This window comes from Zeugodacus cucurbitae, chromosome 3 (assembly GCF_028554725.1).
Source record: "Zeugodacus cucurbitae isolate PBARC_wt_2022May chromosome 3, idZeuCucr1.2, whole genome shotgun sequence".
NCBI classification, from domain to species: Eukaryota; Metazoa; Arthropoda; class Insecta; order Diptera; family Tephritidae; genus Zeugodacus; species Zeugodacus cucurbitae.
The window spans coordinates 26,570,772-26,592,575 of NC_071668.1; the positions used below are offsets into that span (position 1 = coordinate 26,570,772).

Consider the following 21,804-nt stretch of genomic DNA (forward strand, 5'->3'; position numbering starts at 1 on the left):
CCATACTCGAATACGAATTGGCAAATAAAGCAGATGAAGAAGAATAAAAATGTTATATTCATAGTTCTCATTTAAGGTTATTTATTGCGCAACAAGAGTTTAGTGATATGGGAAAAAAATTATACGATATCTATATACAAAATATATTCACCTTCCAATGTTACCTTTTTAATCTTCGCAAACTGTACATTCATACATCCGATTCAACTTAATTATATCGGATTGCTGTAAAACCTCACGTTGACCCATTAAACCTTTCGGTATTTTTTGCAATGGCACTATAGTGTCTTTAGAATTTTTTCCGTTAGCATCCGGTGAAGAATGCATAATACTACCGTAATCGTATTCTACACCAAAATCATCAACTAAATCCTTACTGAATTTTGTAAAACTATACTCGCGGCCTTTTATAATATTTTCGTTAACTATACGTACATAATCGTCCCGATTGTAAATTTGCTGCAAATGGTAAAAGCCGAGTACATGAAATAATTCATGCTGAATTCTTCCCAGAGTATAGCAGTATGATGTTATTGTGCCCGGTAGATTACATGATGTAATGCCTTTCTCAAAACCTACGGTAGACGGTACGGTACGGTTACAGGTGCCGCTACTTCCCGTTATATTGACAAAATACGGCTGGTCAGCGCCCGCTTCTACAAAACGTATGCATGAAACATCTTCCAGGGACTTCATGGCTCCTTTTATAAAAGTCTTCCGATCATTATCTAAATACAAAATGTTCATTAGTAAAACCAAAGACACAAATATACTTCATTTCATTCTATTACCAAATCCATTCCAAAATTTATAATAGACAATACCATTGGGCCAACGTCGATCTGAATCCCTAACAACACTGCGTTGCGACACTCTCATGAGGGGATTCAGTTCAGAATCTTCCATTGGTGGATCTACAGGTAGAGCTCGACTCGCACCAATAACCGAAAGCATCGCCAAACTCAGAAAGGTCCTCATTTCTGCTGAGCAAAATTCAAATTTTCGAATAATTATTTTCCGCACTCCAATACAACTTATAAAACCCACAAGACATGAACTAGTACTTATGTGAACGTCAACATTTATATTGCTTTTTATACAAATTGGGCTCTATCCCATGTTTAGCTAAGGAAATCAGAACACAACTGTGCTAATTAACTTGGTTTCAAATTACATGTGTCATTAGAAGGTATTAGAATATATTTCTCTAACTAACCCATGGTTGTTTTAATTAAGTAATTAATAATTGCAAAACAGAACTAAAGAATCACTGTATTCTAGTTCTTAATTGTATAGAAAATGAAATGGGTTTAACGTCTAGGTTCAAACGTCAGCGTTGAGTGTTGCTGCGTCAGAATAATGAAAGACCACCCTTTACTGGATGTTTCAAATTTTACACAAATACCGAAGGGAAGAAACCATGAGGTCTTAATTTTAAATTCTCAAGTCAAAAAGATGAAGAGAAAAGGGAACTCGATATGCGGATAGCCGGAATTAATTATTAGACCGTCAACAAACCTTACTTCGATACGAAGTTTTAAAGAAGTTTTTTTGACACTCTTGTGTTGTTAAAATACTTCAATAGATGATTTGTAATTGTTATAAAACACTCTCTGCTAAGTTAATGGATGTTATCACTACTCGCCACGATTTTTGTGTTTAAAACCCTCATGGTAGATGAGCATTTAAAAGCATATATTTACTTTGTCTAACGGTTGTTATAATGTATATTTAACTTAATAATATCACATTTGCTTAAACAATTACGCAGACTCAAAATATCTTCCGATATTTATCTCAATATATTTATAGCGATTTTGACATTTACCGAGAATATACGAGTCGAATAATGACTTAGTATTTTCACGGACTATGCGAACATAATCATGCCTATCGAAAGTGGTCTGCATGTGAAAAACTACGAGAGAGGATGATAAGCGACTTGTAGAGTTTTGGTTCGTCGAGAAAGTACTTTACTTTTCAATTGCCTACTCAGTCCAAAGTAGCACCTGTTAGCAAGAGTGATTCTGCGCTGTATTTCCAGGCTGTCATTGTTATTGGTGTAAATACTGGTTCATAAGTATACGAAATGATCTACGACTTCAAGGTTGTGACTGTTAACAGTAACGCGAATGCGCCGACGGCACACCAGTCGACTGGTTGATTGATGACAGGAGATATTTCGCCTTGTCCTCATTCACCCCCACTACGGCACGGTTGTTGCTTCTGATGATACCAATATCATCGGCGTACGCCAGCAGCTGTACACTCTTATAGAAAATTGTACTTTCTCTATTTACCTCGGCAACTCTTATTGTACTCTCGCAACAAAGTTGCTAAGAGAGTTCTTTTGTTCACATAACGGTTGTTTGTAACACCTAAAACTAAAAGAGTTAGATATAGAGTCATATATACCAAAGTGATTAGAGTGACGAGTAGATTTAAAATCCGGATGTCTGTCCGTCCGTCTTTCCGTTCCTCTGTGCGCGATAACTTGAATAAAAATTGAGATATCCTAATGAAACTTGGTACACATGTTTCTTCTTCGTCCAGGGGGCATAACCCCCTAATATTAATATTATACAAGTCGATGTTCCAACTGATGACTATATAGAAACTTTCTATGATGAACTTATGCGGTTAACGAAACCACTTGAAATATAAATAATTAAAAGCGATTTTAATGCAAAAGTCAGTAGAAGTCAAAAGTCAAAGAAGTCACAGGTCAATACGGTGACAGAAATGAGAGATGAAATCGACAAATTCAATTCTGTCAAGAGTACAATCTTATTATCTGGAACACATTAGGAGACAGGCTAACTCCTAGAAGACTTTATACTCGGAAATCCCATTCTAACGCTTCTGATAACATTATCAGAAATCAAATAGATTATATTCAGATCAATAAGCGCATCTGTTCCTCAATAAAATAAGAAAAAACGTTAACTTTGGCTGTATCGAAACTAATATACCCTTCACAGGTGCATTTCTAGTAACAATGTGTTTAAGCAAATCGAAAGACGTAAGTAAAAGTATGTAAAAACAAGTAAGGAAAGGTTAAGTTCGGGTGCAACCGAATTTCATTGAAATCTGTCGAGTAATTCCTGAGATATGGTTTTTGACCCATAAGTGGGCGATGCCACGATCATTTTCCATTTTGTAAAAAAATCTCAGTGCAGCTTCCTTCTGCTATTATTTTTGTGAAATTTAGTATTTCTGACGTTTTTAACTTTTAGTAATTTTCAACCTAACCTTTGTATGGGATGTGGGCGTGGTTATTATCCGATTTCAACTATTTTCATGGTGTGTGGTGGGGTACGTAGGAGAACCGACTACAGAAAACTTGGTTGAAATAAGCCTTAAATAAATTTATGAAAAAAAAATTTGGAACATAGGATCGCATTAAGGAGGGGCACATTTGGATGTAATTTTTTTTTATATCTTGCAAGCCAATAAGGCTATATAAACCAAACTTTCTGAAGTCGGTTCCCTTACCACGCCCACCTCCCTTACAAAGGATAGGTTGCAAATTACTAAAAGTGCGTTAACTCCCTAATGAAAAACGTCAGAACATCTAAATGTTACAGAAGAAATAGCAGGAAGAATCTGCACTCAGATTTTTTTACAAAATGGAAGATGGGCGTTAGCATTGCCCACTTATGGGTCAAAAACCTTATTTCAGGAACTACTCGACAGATTTCAATGAAATTCGGTATATAATATTTTCTTGACACCCTGATGACACGTGTGGAAAATGGATGAAATCGGTTCACAACAACGACAACTTCCCATATAACTCAATTTTGAATTCCATCTTATTCCTTCACTTTATAATATATACATAAGGAACTATATCCCACGGTAATTGACACAGATGGTGGGGTCTCCCTTTTTATGCATTGGGCAGGGCACACAGAGATTCCAATCGTCAGGCATGCCCTCATCCGACCATATTCTGCAAAAAAGGTGATGCGTACACCTTATCAGTTCTTCGCCGCCGTATTTGAATAATTGTAATTGCTATTCGAATTTCGTCATTCTTCAATTCTATTCCATCGTCATCGATTGGGGAATCGGGTTCGCCATCTCCTGGTGTTGTACTTTTACTGTCATTCAGCAGGTCGGAGAAGTGTTCCCTCCAAAATCCCTGTATGTCTCTGTTCCTACATGATAATGCAGAGAGCAGGAGTGCAAGTCGAGTAAAATTTCTTGGCTGTCTGTTGCGATTGCACCTTTTCTTCTCTGCTACCAGATAATGGTACGAGTTTATATTTGGTTCTCGAAACGTGCGCACGTCTAAAACACTGTAGACATGTCTTCCATCTATCACAATATGATCAATTTGGTTACGCGTGTTTCGATCAGGAGCCATGTTGCTTGATGAAATTTCTTGTGCTGGAATCTGGTACTACAGACGACCATATTCAGGGCCCCAGCGAAGTCGATCAGCCTAAGGCGATGTTTCGTCATGGAAGCTAAATTTTCCGATTTTTTTGCCTTCTTTATCTATCCTAGCGTTGAAATCGTGACGGAGGTAGTGCTCGGGTAGGTCCGTTCTAGACGGACGTTCTAGAGAAAGTATCTTTGGTCACAACGTCCTTTTCTTCCGTTGGGACGTGGGTGCAAATAAGCGATATGTTGAAGAACTTTGCTTTTATGAGTTCATCTAGCGAGGTGAATGACAGGACTCGGCGACGGAGTCTCTCTCACACTACAAATCCAACATCAAATTTGCGCTCCTTTATATGGCCGCGGCAGTAGATGTCACAAGGACCCACCTTCTTCCGTCCTTGTCCTGTCCGTCGTATGAGGACATCAACCACCTAGGCAGAGCAGTTATCTTCCCAATGGTCCGGACATTCTATGTCCATGGCCTTAAATCATGATCCTTAAAACGTTTGCAGGGGTCGTCATCAAAAGGAGAGTCTCTCATCCGAGGCTTTCGTAGATTTTTCATTGGATACTTGGTCTAAAACTGGAAGAAGAATTGTTTCTGGCAATCAAATTTTCCTCACTTACGTGAACTTCTACACATGATCCCATCCTCCGTCAATCCATGAGACCCAAATCTTCTATACTGGACGTTGGCAGTAGTGTTTTACAAAAAGTTCTTCAGGTGTACGCTTGTCACTGTTGTATTCGACAGATAATATTCGTATCAAACCGTCACCTCTAGGGTGAACTTCTGTGATGCGTCCTATGCGCCACTGCCTGGGGAGTAAATTATCAATTTGAATTAAAACTACATATATCTTCCTGCTATAAATTCTCACGTCGTCGTTTCCATTTCCGACGAGCTTGTAGGCTAGATCATTTCCAAAAGAGTTTGAACATTTTCTGCAATTGTTGTGAATGTAAAATACGATTTTCTGGAATATATGCAATAGGTGGCTCTGGACTCGAATTTATCGGTCGACCAAAGAGAAATTCGCTAGGTGTGAGTGCGGAGCTACTACTTGGATTATCGTGAAGAGGCACTCTGGGGTGATGAATTTACATTGTGTGCCAGAAGGTGCTATACGCTGAGTTCTATATATGTATGTACATTTCTGCAATCTTGTAGGTCTTGATTCATAACTCTACTATATTATAGCCATACATATAAAAATCACACCGTATGTTTTAGAAATAGTAGTGGATCGCTTTCCTCCGTAACGAACGTTGAAATTATCACAATAGTCCAATCCGGTATGGGAAAATGGTGGAGCAACCGTAACGCGAGACTTAGGAAGTGATTACATCTGTTGCTGATGTGTTAATCGAGCTTGTCGACGGCATACGACACACTGATGAAGATATGACTTGAGCAACATCTCCTGTAGCCTGAAGCTCTAGATGAGGAATCGTCATTTATTTCAGTAGGGCAACTCTCATTTTTGCCGCAATTAGTACTATATATTTTCGACCCCGACTTTTTTCCTGTGGTTTGCTCAATTAATGTCAAAAAGAGATTACAAACAAAATTTCACGTTGCCACGCCTTTTATTCTGGTCGTTATAGAAGGTTGCTTGTGAGCAACATTGGTTACTTGTGAGCAACAAAATGAAGATTTTCATTTTATAAAAAAATGCTTCACTTAAATGTTGCTTCACTTGATTGTTATATTCACGAAGAGTTAAAAAACTTTAGAATTTAAGTGTGAAAATTAAAAAAAAAATAGTTATTGTTGTTTTTACAGCAAAGAGATGTGGTCATTTGAGCCATTTGGTCAATCGAGTCCCAGTTTGGTCCTTTTTCATCAAACACAACCCAATACCAATATTGATAGTAGCGTTTCGCATTAGCATGTGTTGGAATAAACTTGTAGACTGCTTAGGGTCAATCATGTGGAGATTCTATTAATGTTGCTATTGAGAGGCGACGTCCTTTCCTATTGGTTAATTCGAGGAATGTAGCACTAGAAGTCATCAAAAATATTCAGTCTGCTTGCAGAATTTGAACGAACAGGTTTATGCCGCACAATACGAATATGTGCACGTGCTAATGAATATACAATTACAATATTATTAGTTTGGGCAATGTAATAATTAAAAAAAAGGCATTTTATGTTATTTTACAATTAATTTTTTTTTTTTCATTACATATGTAAAATATACAAATTCGTTCGCATCGACCTGCTCAGTCAACTGCTGTATGCAAACTGATTTTATCGTCGTTCATTTATCGTATTGTCCCCTCGTAGGAGCCCATTTTAAGGTCCAGACCCAATGCTGGCTGGCTTTGCTTGCTTTCGTTGACTTTGCGTATTTTGAATGCTTGTATGACCAAATAAGCGCTTTGAACACTGTAAAACCAAGCAGCAGATTCGTAAATTGAGAAAACGCAGGGATGTTAACTAGACGCAGTGAAAACATTTTTAAAATGTTTATTTTAATAATAAAATTGAAAAAGATTAAAAGCCTTCGCAATGCAGATTATTTATAACCCTATTGTAAATATATTGTGGTTGTATAAACTTCCGAAATAGAGTGGTTACGTATTGCTGATGAATTTAAATTATTATTCGAATTCAGGTTCAATTTTTATACTCTCGCAACCTGTTGCACAGAGTATCATAGTTTTGTTCACATAACGGTTGTTTGTGTCACCAAGAAATATAAGAGTTAGATATGGGGTTATATATACATAAATGATCAGGATGACGAGTAGATTTGAAATCCGGATGTCTGTCCGTCCGTCTGTCCGTCTGTCCGTGCAAGCGATAACTTGAGTAAAAATTAAGATATCTTAATGAAACTTGGAACACATGTTCCTTGGCACCCTGAGGAGGTTGCTTTCGAAAATGGGCAAAATCGGTCCACTGCCACGCCCACAAAATGGAGGAAACCGAAAACCTATACAGTGTCATAACTAAGCCATAAATAAAGTTATGAAAATGAAATTTGGAACATAGGATCCCATTAGGGAGGGGCACATTTGGATGTAATTTTTTTGGAAAAGTGGGCGTGACCCCGCCCTCAAATAAGTTTTTTTGTATATAACTCGCAAACCAATAAAGCTATATAAGCCAAACTTTCTGCAGTCGTTTCTTTTAGCCATTTCCTTATACAGTCCAAAAATGAAAGAAATCGGATAATAACCACGCCCACCTCCCATACAAAAGTTAGGTTGAAAATTACGAAAAGTGGGTTAACTCCCTAACGAAAAACGCCAGAAACACCAAATTTTACACAAGAAATGGCAGAAGAAAGCTGCACTGAGATTTTTTTACAAAATGGAAAATGGGCGTGGCGTCGCCCACTTATGGGTCAAAAACCATATCTCAAGAACTATTCGACCGATTTCAATGAAATTCGCTATATAACACTTTCTTGACACCCTGATAACACGGGTGGAATATGGGCGAAATCGGTTCACAACTACGTCTACTTCCCATATAACCCAATTTTGAATTCCATCTGATTCGTTCACTTTATAATGTATTCATAAGGAACCAATGAAGCTAGCGGAATAAAACTTTACACAAATACTGTATTTGAGCTGTGACATCACTTGTGGAAAAATTGTCAATATCGGACCATGACTTTTCAAGGCCCCTGATATCAAACATGAAGAACTCAGTGCCTAAGGTTAATTTTTCACCGAAAATATAGGTAAATCCCTCAGATATTTTAATGTAATTCGTTCCCTCTGAATTTTTTTCTTATAACAGTTTCTCTGTGCACCTGAAATGGTAAAAATCGGGTCATAAATTCCCCCAGATCCTATATACCTAATTATAAGTAATATTAAATTAAGTGATCGTATAGTCTTCGATACATTGTATCTTGGTGGTGAAAACGAGTGAAATCGGTTTAGGAATTACCTCAGTCCCCATATACTATTTATGATGATTTTCGTTATTCTATTGAACTTTATGTCGAATATATGGGTCGAATTGTGTTGTCTTTATAAAATTACATCAATAAATTGCGAGAGTATAAAATGTTCGGTTACGTTGTTGTTATAATTATAAACAAGTAAGGAAGGGCTAAGTTCGGGTGTAACCGAACATTTTAAACTCTCGCAATTTATAATTATAAACAAGTAAGGAAGGGCTAAGTTCGGGTGTAACCGAACATTTTAAACTCTCGCAATTTATTTATTTAACTTTATTAATATTATATAATACACAATTTGACCCACATATTCGTCATATATATTGTATAAAGTCCATTGAAAGTTGGAAACCCTAATATTAGGTTAGAAGTACCGAGGTCCTCATGTTCGATATGTGGGGCCTTGAAAACCTATGGTCCGATTTCGGTGATTTTTAGAATGGGGCTGCCACACTATAAACGTAGTATTTGTGCAAAGTGCTTACTTTATATATTGTAAAGTAAACGATTCAGATCGTCTTCAAAGTTCTGGTATATAGGAAGTAGGCTTGGTTGAGAAGCGATTTGGCCTATTTTCACAACATATCATTGGGATGTAAGGAAACTATTACAAACCAAGTTTCATTGAAATCGGTCGAGTAGTTCCTGAGGTATGGTTTTTGACCCATAAGTGGGCGACGCCACGCCCATTTTCCATTTTGTAAAAAAATCTGAGTGCAGCTTCTATCTGTCATTTCTTATGTGAAATTTAGTGTTTCTGACATATTTCGTTAGTGAGTTAACGCACTTTTAGTAATTATACTCTCGCAACAAATGTTGCTAAAGAGAGTATTATAGTTTTGTTCACACATTACAATATACTCGTATGAAGTAAGCACTATTGAAGATATCGGTGCAGAACTTTGCACAAATACTATGTTTGTAGTGTGGCGGCCCCATTCTAAAAATCGCCGAGATCGGACCATAGGTTTTTAAGGCCCCATATATCGAACACGAGGACCTCGGTGCTTCTAACCAAATATTATGGTTTCCAACTTTCAATGAACTTTATACAACAATATATATAACGAATATGTGGGTCAAATTGTATATTCTATAATATAAATAAAGTTAAATAAATAAATTTGCGAGAGTATAAAAAGTTCGGTTACACCCGAACTTAGCCCTTCCTTACTTGTTTTAAATTTCATTTGAACTAATTTTTTGTCAAACGTATGTTGTATTATTATTATATACATGTATGTTAAATATTTAAAAGTTTCGTAAATGGCTAGAATACACAAATGTGATGAACAATTTTCTGCAAATGTAGAAAAAAAGATAAGGACTGACATCCTTGGTTACAATATCAAATGTCAAAACGACAAAAGCGCTGGCAAATAGAACATAGAGCTATTTCAAGCGCTTGAAGCAAAGCTACATTTGGTCTCTTTTTATATGCTGTAGTATAGTTCTATTCAGTTTTGACAGTTCTCACAGCAAAGCAAGTAAAGCCAGCCAGCATTGGGTCTGAACCTTTACTCGTTTCGCTTGTGCGTGTTAGTGACAATCGGTGAGTGCACTTATACGATCACTTACGCTCTTTTAGCACATGCTGAAGCTCCGGTTATGCATGCTTGACTCAACTCAGCTTAGAATAAATTTGGCTTGGAAAACTTATATAAATATTAAAGATTAGAATTTTAACATATTTAATTTTAACCGACAACGCTGGAATAGTGTCTAATGAGAATGAAAAGAGAAACAGTGAGACAGAATGTTCGAAAGATCTACGCCTCGCATGTGTTATTCCAAATATTTGTTCCTGTGCGCTCCAACGTCTGCAATTGGTTCATCACTACATAGTATAAAACAAAGTCGCCTTTTCTGTCCCTATATCCTTATGGGCGCTTAAATCTTTAAAACTACGCAACGGATTTTGATGCGGTTTTTTCCAATAGATAGAGTGATTCAAAAGGAATAATACATGCATCTTATACTAAGGCAACATTGCTAATTTTAGAGGTTTCTAACGTGATGTCGTAAATTAACCTATTTTTTGGGCTTATTTAGCAATTTAGCAAAAAACGCTGCCTAAACCCTACGAGTTAGATCAAATTAATAATGTACTACAGTATTGTACACCATAAAAAGGTCTACAAAAAAGTCCGCGATGGTATATGTTTATCTTTTAGGGATAACCCACATTAACCATTTTTATTGTTTACTTTTTACGTCAGCTATTATTATTATTTACGAAGCTATTTTAAGCAATACAGCATTAATCCTTATCGAATTAAGTACCTTAAATACAGTGTGCAATTAATATAGATCAATATGTTTCCTTACAGCATGTACATTAAACAAATATTTTCGGAGATATTACAAATTTAAAATTTGCGTTTGCGGCGGGCGGTACCGGTCGGACGGGGCAGTGCGGGGAGGCGTGCCTATAAATAGCGCGTCGGAGGCCGCGGTTCTCCCTATAGCACTTTGAATTTAGCAGCAATCGGACGCGTTAATTATCGGAGCTCTCTAGCGAGGAAAATAACAGTACTTGATAAAAACGTGTTTTTCAGCGCGACAACGTATCAGTTAATAACTATAAGTTACGATAAATAATAATCAATTAATTTAATAATAAGGAAATTATTTTCAAAAATCTTAAGAAAGTTCTGAAAAAAACTTAATAGAATATAGCTATCTTTTGTTCTTGATGATTGCAGATTATCATTTGTGACTAAATGGTATGTATTTAGATGTTTTTTACTGCGGCACATAGGTACCAATAATATGGCAATTTGTTCATAGGTAGGTAATCATACATAAGTCTAGAACTGAGTTAACTTTGTTCAGAAATTATAAAGTCATGTCTGGAAGACGTCGTCGTTCGAACATAGGTCGTAGTTCAGTGAATGCTAGAAGAGTACGTTCACAAAGAGATGAAGATTCGTCAACAGAACGTGAAGCTCGACTCAGTCAGCTTAGGGATAGATATAGATAGGTTCGCCGCAGCCGGGATCGAGATAGGCATTCGGTTCAGAGAGATAGAGAATCGTCAGTAGAGCGTGAGGCTCGGCTCAGTCAGCTTAGGGATAGATATAGAGCTGATAGAGAGAGAGAATCTTCAGTAGAGCGTGAGGTTCGCCGCAGTCGAGATAGGGATAGACATCGAATACAGAGAGCCAGAGAATCATCAGCACGAGTTACTAATTCATGGGTAAATAAAGAACATTCTGCCATGAATTACGATCCTTCGATTTCTTACAAGGACGATCGTATAGTATCAATAGGTGCTATGTCAGTAGTATGTGAATATTGCTTGGCATTGAAATTCAAGGACGAATCAAAAGGCATGTGTTGCTTACAAGGAAAAGTCAAATTAGAAGAAATTCTCCCTCCACCTGAACCACTTCACTCTCTTCTTACGGGTGATCATCAGAAATCCAAACAATTCATGCGCAATATACGCCGTTATAATAACGCATTTCAAATGACCTCTTTTGGGTTCATGCCTACATTTAAAATTCAAGGGCAAGTGTACCACTTAGCTGGGAGCTTGCTACCACTTCGACCCGATGATCACAAATTGTTGCAAATATATTTTATTGCAGATCCAGACACACAAGCATCTACACGGTGTTCAAGTGTTGCACAACCAATTGATAGAGATTTAATTAGATCTCTGCTAGATATGTTACATTCTCATAATTACTATATGTATACAGTCTTTCAAAACTGTGATTGAGAGTATTCCAGCAGATACTTCTGACTTTAATGTCGTAATCCATGCAAATAAAGTTCCTGTTGGAGAACACAGAGGACTATATAACGCGACTTCTACGAGTGAGGTAGCAGTGGTGATAGTTGGACAGCAATTTGACAAAAGAGTCTCCCATATAAGACGATAAGCAACGCGCACCTACATATTAAATTGTGATTGATTTCATATTTTTTTCAATTCAGAAGGAACATTTAGCTTTTCAAATCTATTTCTAGATACGAATTTTGAAATTCAGTAAGATTGAGGTTTGCGGACAAAACCATCTTTAATTCAAATACCAATACAACCAGCACCTGCGCAGTAGTGAGGGCCTGCGTTGGCCCACAGTGGATCAAAAACGGTATTTGCAGCTACTGTCGCTCAGTAATGCTCACATCTCCGCGATCATTGGAGTGCTTGCTGGTCATTGCCCAATAGGCACACACGCGGTGAGAGGCCAGGGATCATGTCAGACGCTAGTTGCCAAAACTGTTTGGAGGAAGGCGAAGAGGAATCGTCCAAGCACTTCCTCCTTCAATGTCCAGCATTCGCCAGACTTAGGTGTTAAAGCACCTCGGTAGGCATATTTTCTGCGAACTAAGCGAAGTGACTGGAATCGACATTAGCCGACTTAAGAACTTTATTATTAAGTCCAAGCGCTTCGTCGCAACATAAGGGTCTTCGTGATCCGTTAGGAGTTTTTTAATTTTTTCATTAAATTAAATTATTATAATAATTGGATCGATGCAGCGTCGTTATATAATTTTCCCTGAATCCTAGCCATCGAGATATTTTGTTTCTCTCGAAACTGTTCCTTCCTTCCATACAAGTTTCGTAAAGTTCAAATGATAGGGGATATCCCGATCAGTTTCGCTAGCCACAGATTTTGACCAAAGATATTGGCGGTGACGACAAATGGTACCCAATGGATCATACAGTCTAGGCCCAATATCGTTGTGCTGGAATCGTTAATGTTTATCTCCGATGCTGCTGTCTTAGAGCCGCCGATTCTTTTCAGTGTTTGGACACAGTTGGAGTTCCACTTATTTATTTCAAAAATTCAAATTTACCTTGTTGAAGAAGGGAAGAACGGAGTTTACGTCATTATTATCACATCCTCGCTGTAAGTTGGTTGCACTTTTTCAACCATACTTTTTTTTCATAAGATAGAGATCATAATCTTCATCGATATATTTTCGATTTTCTCACATCTGTAATGCAGGTTTATAATGCTTCTAAGTTACGTCCCTTTGACCAGCCATCATTAGTTCCAACTCCTGTATTTAACCACCCTTTTGGCTAAAATTATGCGGTGTTTCCGAGTTATTTTATTCCTCAAAGAGTTTGGAGCTTTTGTTTGCTTGGCTATCAATTTCACAATTTTTAGTTTATCTAGCAGCGGTGGATACCTCAGTGATTGGGAGACGTTCTTGTAATTTTAGAATTTCTATTAAAATAATTTTTTGGTGTAAGCCATAAGCAATTTTCAAAGGTCATATTTTGGCAGAAAAATCTGATTCAATGAACACAGGTATGAATCGTGAAATGCAGGATGGTCAGGACGAATTGGCAGCGACTCTTTCTCGTAATATACCACTACTAAATAATGAAATGACAAACCAATTTTCTCCCGAATAATGCTGTCAGTTTCGGCAAGTTAAAGGGGCCTTTTTTGGATGCTCCAGTTGGAAAACTTGTCAAAACATTCCTTATTTCACTATACATACAATTAACAATAATAATTTAGAAGAGATTTTCACCACAGAGGGCGGTACATATTTAATATGCTTTAGTTAAATTAGTTAAAACTTGTTCGTTATACTTTTCTAAGAAACTGCTACGAACTTGGCTCATCAAATATATGATTAAATGAGATGACCGATTTGTTAGTCGTTTGGACGTCGTCTATCAACATATACTCCATCACATCGACTGCGGAATTTTATTTATTTTATAAATTTTATCATCTGACAAACAAACTGATTGGATCATATCAGTGTGGCTTTAGACCTGGAAAATCAACAACTGACCAGATATTCACCATGCGCCAAATCCTGGAAAAGGCCGGCGAAAAGAGGATCGACACACACCATCTCTTTGTCGATTTGAAAATTGTCTTCGATAGAATCCAGAATCACTCTTGCCAATAGGTGCTACTATGGACTGAGTAGACAATTGAAAAGTAAAGTCCTCTCTCGACGAACAAAAACTAAACTCTACAAGTCCCTCATCATTCCGTCCTACTTTATGCTGCAGAAGCTTGGACGATGTCAACATCCGATGCGACGGCACTAGGAGTTTTCGAGAGAAAGGTTTTGAGGAAGATTTATGGTCCCTTAAACATTGCCAACGGCGAATACCGCACAAGATGGAATGATGAGCTGTATGTGTTATTCAACGACATAGAGATAGAGTGCCCAAGCTCTGATGGTGTTCGATGCAGTACCCGCTGGTGGAAGCCGAGGAAGAAGGACGCCTCCACTCCGATGGAATGACCAGGTGGAGAAGGATCCTTCTTCACTTGATATTACCAAATTATCGCCAAACTACCAAAAGGAGAGATGCGTGGCGCGTTGTTGTGGACTCAGCTATAAACGCGTAAGCGGTGTCTACGCCAGTCAAGAAGAAGAAGAATTCACTTTAATATGAATCAATAACCAATTTCATTAAAACTGCATAGAAAGTTGTTACGAGGCAAAGACGAGCTGGCATAATTTGCAAAGCTTTGCGTGTGTAAGCGCTTTGAAATACTTCCTGTGTTTGTGTATTCAATAGTTTTGGTAAAATACATATTTTCCAGCACGCTTCCTTTCGAATACATCGTAAGTATTATATGTTGTCAGACCATAGGGGTCGGATTTAATTAATTTTTAAATGTTTTACTACTTATCCGTTGCCAAGATCGCAATGAATCCCAGAGAGAGAGGGAGAAAACCACTGGGAATAGCGATATCAACATTTCTAAAAATTATTTGAGATCGATAAATAACAACTGATCTTAATTCATTAATTATTTATTGGCTATACTTTCCTACATGCACTTCTGTAATTATTAAGTTAAGAGACTTTTGCAAATTTTGGAATTCTGAGCTACTAACTTTATTATAAATATTTATAAAAATATTATTTCCATAGTTCTCATTTAAGATTACTTATTGCAAAACAGGAGTTTAGTGATTTGGGAAAAAATAATACGATTTATAAAGGTTACATCGGTTAGGTCCATAAGTATGAATATGATATATTCATCTTCCAGCCTTTCAATCTCTGCTTAGCTTTTCAATCCATACCGCAGTTATACATCCGATTCAACTTAATTATATCGGATTGCTGTAAAACCTCCCGTTGGCCCATTAAACCTTTCGGTATTTTTTGCAATGGCACTATAGTATCTTTAGAATTTTTCGCGTAAGCACTCGGTGGAGAATGCATAATACTACCGTAATCGTATTCTACACCAAAATCATCAACTAAATCCTTACTGAATTTTGTAAAACTATTCTTGAGGCCTGGATGAATATTTTCGTAGACTATACGTACATAATCGTCCCGATTGTAACTTTGCTGCAAATGATAAAAGCCGAGTACATGAAATAATTCATGCTGAATTCTTCCCAGAGTATAGCAGTATGATGTTATTGTGCCCGGTATATTACATGATGTAATGCCTTTCTCGAAACCTATGGAACAATTACAGATGCCGCTACTTCCCGTTATATTGACAAAATACGGCTGGTCATCGCACGCTTCTAAAAAACGTACGCATGAAACATCTTCCAGGGACTTCATGGCTCCTTTTATAAAAGTCTTCCGATCATTCCCTAAATACAAAATGTTGATTAGTTAAACCGAATACACAAATATACTTCATTTCATTCTATTACCAAATCCTTTCCCGAATTTAAAGTAGACAGTAGCATTGGGCCAACGTCGATCTGAATCCCTAACACCATTGCGTTGCGACACTCTCAAGAGGGGATTCAGTTCAGGATCTTCCATTGGTGGATCTACGGGTAGAGCTAGACTCGCACCAAGAACCGAAAGCAGCGCCAAACTCAGAAAGGTCCTCATTTCTGGTGAGCAAAATTTCAAATTTTCGAATAATTATTTTCCGCACTCCAATACAACTTATAAAACCCACAAGACATGAACTAGTACTTATGCGAACGTCAACATTTATATTGCTTTTTACACAAATTGGGCTCTATTCCATGTTTAGCTAAGGAAATCAGAACGCAACTGTGCTAATTAACTTGGTTTCAAATTACATGTGTCAATAGAAGGTATTAGAACATATTTCCCTAACTAACCAATGGTTGTTTTAATTAAGTAATTAATAATTGCAAAACAGAACTAAAGAAACTAATAAAAGAGTAAGAAGGCATTGGCATGAATATTATATTTCGACCACCCTTTACTTGATGTTTCAAATTTTACTCAAATACCGAAGGGAAGAAACCATGAGGTCTTAATTTTAAGGTCTCCAGCCAAAAAGATGAAGAGAAAAGGGAACTCGATATATGGATAGCCGGAATTAATTATTAGACCGTCAACTAACTTAGACTTACCTTACTTTCGACTTACCTTACTTACTTTTCGACGCTCTTGTGCTGTTAAAATTCTTTAATAGATGACTTATAATTATTATAAAACCACTCTGCTAAGTTAATGGATGTTGTCACTAGCCGCAACGGGTTTGGTGTTTTAAAGTCCACATGGTAGATGAGCATTTAAAAGTATATATTTATGTTGTTATGCAGTTTATTTAACTTAATTATATCACTTTTGCTTTAAATTTACGTTTACCATGAAATCTTCTGGTTTTTGTCTCACTATCTTTATAATGTTTTTGATATTTACAGAGCATTCGAGAGACAAATAATGGCCTAGTATTTTTACGGACTATTCGAACAAAATCATGCCGATCGAAAGTGCATATACCAAGCTCTTAGTGTGTACATCAATTCATGCATTATGGTACCAGGGCGATAGCTGTCTTCACACAAGAATGTCATTAAAATGTTTTAAAATATATTCATGCTCATAGTTTAAACTTTATTGTAAATATTTATAGTATTGTAAATTAGCAAATTAGTAATATAGAAAAAATTTTAAATTAGCAGATATATAGTTATGTATGTATATATAGATTTAAAACAAAACATTGGTTCACATAATATATATGCGCATACATTAATTCGACACCCATAGCAACACAGTTTTTAATGCTGACTAATTTTTTCCACATTTATACATTTTATTCAATTTGTTAATATCACCTTTACTTAAAGCCACACGCTGACCCATTACATTCTCCGGCACATTTCTCAGAGGCTCTATTGTATTTTTGCCGTTCGCTGAGAAAGCAAGGGGCGAATAATGCAAAATACTACCGTAATCGTATTTTGCTTCAAAATCATCAATAAATTTCTTTTCATATTTATTAAAATTGTGCAGATGACTGGGGTCAATATTTTTAGTGACAATACGCACATATTTGTTGCGGTTATAAGTGCTCTGCATATGATAGAAACCGAGTGTGTGCAACATTTCGTGCATTATGGTGCCGACACGAAAGCAGCCCTCTTCTAAAGGATACGGTTGCAGATTGTATTGTTGGATGCCACCACTAAACCCAATAGTGGAGTAACAGCCACGAGGATTGCCTGTTATGTTGATGAAATATGGTTGGTTATCGTCGGCCTCTACGAAGCGAATGCAAGAAACATCTTCCATGGTTTTCATAGCACCTTTCACAAAAAGTACTTGTCCTTCGTCTGCATAAAATGGTAAAATATTTCAAATAATTAGTTAAGATATCAAATATATATATTAAATATTTATTTACCGAAAAATCCTTCCATAAATTTGTAATAGACAATACCATTGGGCCAATGACGACTTTCCTTACTTACGCCATTACGCCAAGGCGCTTGTAACACAATATCACCTTCGAAGAAGCCAGGAGTTAGTTCAGGATCTTTTTCAACAGGTGGGTCAGCTGGTAGAGCCGGGCTTGTACCAATCACAGAAAACAGCAAGAAAATAAGAAACATCATCATTGCTCCAGATGAATATTTCGAATTTTCGAACTAATATCTCCCGTATTCCAGAGAACACAAGTTGTCGATATAAAGTACCGAAGTGAATGACCACTTTTAGTTTGCCTTTTATACCAATTGAACTTACTATTATTGAGTCAGTTTTAAAAGCGGCTAAGTCAATTTTCTACAAAATATAACTTTCGGTATAAATCGATGTAAGTTTCGGTATGCATTTTACCAATTTTAATACCTTTATCGTATGTTTTGGAAAAAAAGTAACGTTTTACCATCGTATTGTGCATTTCAAAACAATCTTTGACAGTGTAGAATCTTCCGCTAGAATTTCCCACTTCGTTTACGATGGCAATCTAAATTTTTCGGCAACTTTGATATTGACCCTTTTTGGAGTTGATTCGTATAATATCACCAAACAGCTTGGGTGCTGAACATCTAAATGTTCCATAAAACGTTATTGCCTTTAATATTTTTTCAAAAGCTTTTATGACCAAGTGTTCATTGATTAATTATTACCCAGAGTAAGCAAGTCGTTGAAAGCGCACATACAATCTTTAGCAAGCAAGTTTGCCATGAAACTAAGAAAATAATCGAAGTTATTTCAGAGCAGCATTAGTTTCGCTAGAAAAGCTTTGTGAATAAAATTCCATTATAAAATTACATAAGTATGAATACTTCAGTAACACGATAAATAATATACTTTTATAAGACAAGTAATTAAGAAGTGCAAGATCGCTTAAAATTCAACCAAAACCAAATCTTAGCCTTCAACGGTTTCGTCGTTTTTTATACTCTCGCAACAAAAGTTGCTAAGAGAGTATTATAGTTTTGTTCACATAACGGTTGTTTGTGTCACAAAGAAATATAATAATAGATATCGGGTTATATATATATAAATGATCAGGATGACGCGTGGAGTTGAAATCCGGATGTCTGTTCGTCTGTCCATGCAAGCGTTAACTTGAGTAAAAATTCAGATATCTTAATGAAACTTGGAACACATGTTCCTTGGGACCGTGGGAGGGTCGCTTTCGACCATTGCCACGCCCACAAAATGGCACATAAAGTGTCATAACTAAGCCATAAATAAAGTTACAACAGTAAAATTTGTAATAAAGGATCTCACTAGGAAGGGGCATATTGGGATGTAATTTTTTTGGGGAAGTGGGCGTGGCCCCGCCCCCAAATCGGTTATTTGTATATTTCTCGCAAACCAATAAAGCTATATAAACCAAACTTTCTGCAGTCGGTTATCCTACGTACCCCACCACACACCATGAAAATAGTTGAAATCGGATAATAACCACGCCCACCTCCCATACAAAGGTTAGGTTGAAAATTACTAAAAAGTGAGTTAACTCACTAACGAAAAACGTCAGAAACACTACGAAATAGCAGAAAGAAGCTGCACTCAGATTTTTTACAAAATGGAAAATGGGCGTGACATCGCCCACTTAAGGGTCAAAAACCATATCTCAGGAAGTACTCGACAGATTTCAATGAAACTCGGTATATAATATTTTCTTGACACCCTGATGACACGTGTGGAAAATGGGCGTGGCGTCGGTTTACAACCACGACAACTTCCCATATAACTCTATTTTGAATTCCATCTAATTTGTTCACTTTATAATACATATATACCTTTATATATCTTTATTTGCTACCTCTAAATATCAGTTTTATCTTTCGATCAATCGAGATGGCAACCCTTCTTTGGTATGCATTATCATTCGTTTCAACTCACGGTTCGCCGAGTTCCCAGCATTTTCTACTGTCAACTTATCGGCAAATAATTTATTGAAGAATTTAATACTTTTAGCTATGTTTTATTGGAATATATGAGTTACATTTTTCATATTCAAACTTCTTCTAGGCATGTTTCGGCGATTTCCAGGCTTGTCGAAAAAAGTAAGAATTTAGTATATTAATTTCAGCTTTTGCATTTAAAACTTTGTTCTAAACACTCAAAGTATCTGTACTGTTGGACGTTAGAAGGAAAAATTAAGCAATGATCAAAAATCTTAAAATTTCTTTCGCAACACTTCCAATTATTAACATCAAAGTCAATTAAATTTTTAACTTCCCTTCCTATTCACAATTTTCGAATATAAATATATTACACTTTCAAAGGACAACGATACATAACATTCAATTTGTTGATATCGCTTTGACTTAAGCCACGGCGCTGGCCCATAACATTGGCCGCCTCCTCTTCCCTCAAAGGCACAATCGTCATTTTGCCATTGGCCGAGAAAGCATAGGCCGAATAGTGCAACACACTGCCGTAGTCGTATTCCTCATCGAAATCATCGACAAAGTCCTCTTCGTATTTGTTGAAGTTGTGCTCGGTGCCAGGGCGAATGTTCTCTTTATCGATGCGTACGTATTCGTCGCGATTAGCGGCGCTCTGCATGTGATAGAAACCGAGTGTATGCAAAAACTCGTGTACAATTGTACCGAGACGGAAGCAACCAGTATCCAAAGCATAGTTCTGCAGATTATAGGTTTGAACGCCGTTCAACCAGCCAACGCTTGAATAGCAACCTCCATCTTTGCCGGTTATGTTGACATAATAAGGCTGGTCGTCGGTGGCCTCCTTAAAGCGGATGCAAGAGACTTCCTCCAAGATCTTAATGCCACGCAGAATGTGATTTTGATGGACTTTATCTAAGAGAAGCGTAACAAATAAGTATTTAAATATTGGTTTGGAAGAAATTCCCATCAACTTACCGAAGTACCCCTCACTGAACTTGTAGTATACAATGTTGTCTGGCCAGCGTCTGGTTTCATTGCGTAAGCCATTGCGTTGTGTTTGTTCCAAAACAATGTCACCTTGGAAATAGCCAGCGATCAACTCAGGATCTTCATCGACTGTTGATCTTAGAGGCACAGCCAGGGAAGTACCAAGGACAGCAAACAGCACAACGCCCAGAAATATCTTCATTGTTCGTCAAAAGACAAAAGAGTTTTACGCAAGAACTTAACTGTATTCTATACACACGTCTGGTAGGCAGTCTAAACTACAACTGAACAGTTGTTTGAAGGTTCTCTCCGAACAAAATTGTTTTATGGCATCATAAATATGTTTTCTTCTATGAGTACCCAGTATATTGTGGTCATCTTATCGATATGAATATATGAATTTCGCACAAATTCGATGTTACATTTTTAAGCGAAGAATATTTATGACCTTTATCGATTAGCACCCTTATCATACCGTACATGGCGTTCCAGCAACTACTGGGCTTTTCCACATACAACCATGGATGCATAGAAATATATATGTATATCGAGTTATCCACTAAAGTAATTCACAGCGTGGTTGTAAATTATTTCGCGATAAGTGACTATCTGAGAATCGGTTAGGTTATTGAATCTATAATCAGCAACTTTTAGACATATAGTTCTCATAAATGTGAATGAGAGATATTGGGTGAAAAGAGAAGGATTGATTAATGGTGAACTAACTAAGATTACATATATACATATGGATTTTATTCATGTTTTCTCATAGGACTGACCATTGCTTATGTTCCAAAATTTACAAATTGTTTTTAATGTCCCATGTGCAATCTATGGAGTTTAACCAAATTGAAGAAAATCAATATCTGTCGAAGCTTCGACTGGTCTTTTTAATACGACGTACTGTACAAAAATCGCTAGTCGATGTTTTAGCTTATTC

General features: G+C 36.8%; 4 protein-coding genes across 4 annotated transcripts; all 4 read right to left on the minus strand.

Annotated features, from left to right (window-relative positions):
- Window positions 1-64: 64 nt before the first annotated feature.
- Window positions 65-1,076, minus strand: LOC105219465 (zinc metalloproteinase nas-14). The gene is made up of 2 exons (XM_011195614.2): window positions 792-1,076; window positions 65-728 (listed from the first exon to the last, which is right to left on the minus strand). Exons 1-2 carry the CDS (start codon window positions 976-978, stop codon window positions 169-171), a joined length of 747 nt encoding a protein of 248 aa, XP_011193916.2. The 5' UTR covers window positions 979-1,076; the 3' UTR covers window positions 65-168.
- A 14,059-nt stretch (window positions 1,077-15,135) lies between these two features.
- On the minus strand, window positions 15,136-16,244 carry LOC105219464 (zinc metalloproteinase nas-14-like). Its single transcript, XM_011195613.3, has 2 exons — window positions 15,945-16,244; window positions 15,136-15,881 (listed from the first exon to the last, which is right to left on the minus strand). Exons 1-2 carry the CDS (start codon window positions 16,129-16,131, stop codon window positions 15,340-15,342), a joined length of 729 nt encoding a protein of 242 aa, XP_011193915.2. The 5' UTR covers window positions 16,132-16,244; the 3' UTR covers window positions 15,136-15,339.
- An 848-nt stretch (window positions 16,245-17,092) lies between these two features.
- Window positions 17,093-18,218, minus strand: LOC105219470 (seminal metalloprotease 1). The gene is made up of 2 exons (XM_029045071.2): window positions 17,909-18,218; window positions 17,093-17,837 (listed from the first exon to the last, which is right to left on the minus strand). Exons 1-2 carry the CDS (start codon window positions 18,120-18,122, stop codon window positions 17,293-17,295), a joined length of 759 nt encoding a protein of 252 aa, XP_028900904.1. The 5' UTR covers window positions 18,123-18,218; the 3' UTR covers window positions 17,093-17,292.
- Window positions 18,219-19,927: 1,709 nt separating this feature from the next.
- On the minus strand, window positions 19,928-21,160 carry LOC105219466 (seminal metalloprotease 1). Its single transcript, XM_011195615.3, has 2 exons — window positions 20,853-21,160; window positions 19,928-20,789 (listed from the first exon to the last, which is right to left on the minus strand). The coding sequence occupies exons 1-2, from the start codon at window positions 21,064-21,066 to the stop codon at window positions 20,239-20,241; spliced, it is 765 nt and encodes a 254-aa protein (XP_011193917.1). The 5' UTR covers window positions 21,067-21,160; the 3' UTR covers window positions 19,928-20,238.
- Window positions 21,161-21,804: the final 644 nt, after the last annotated feature.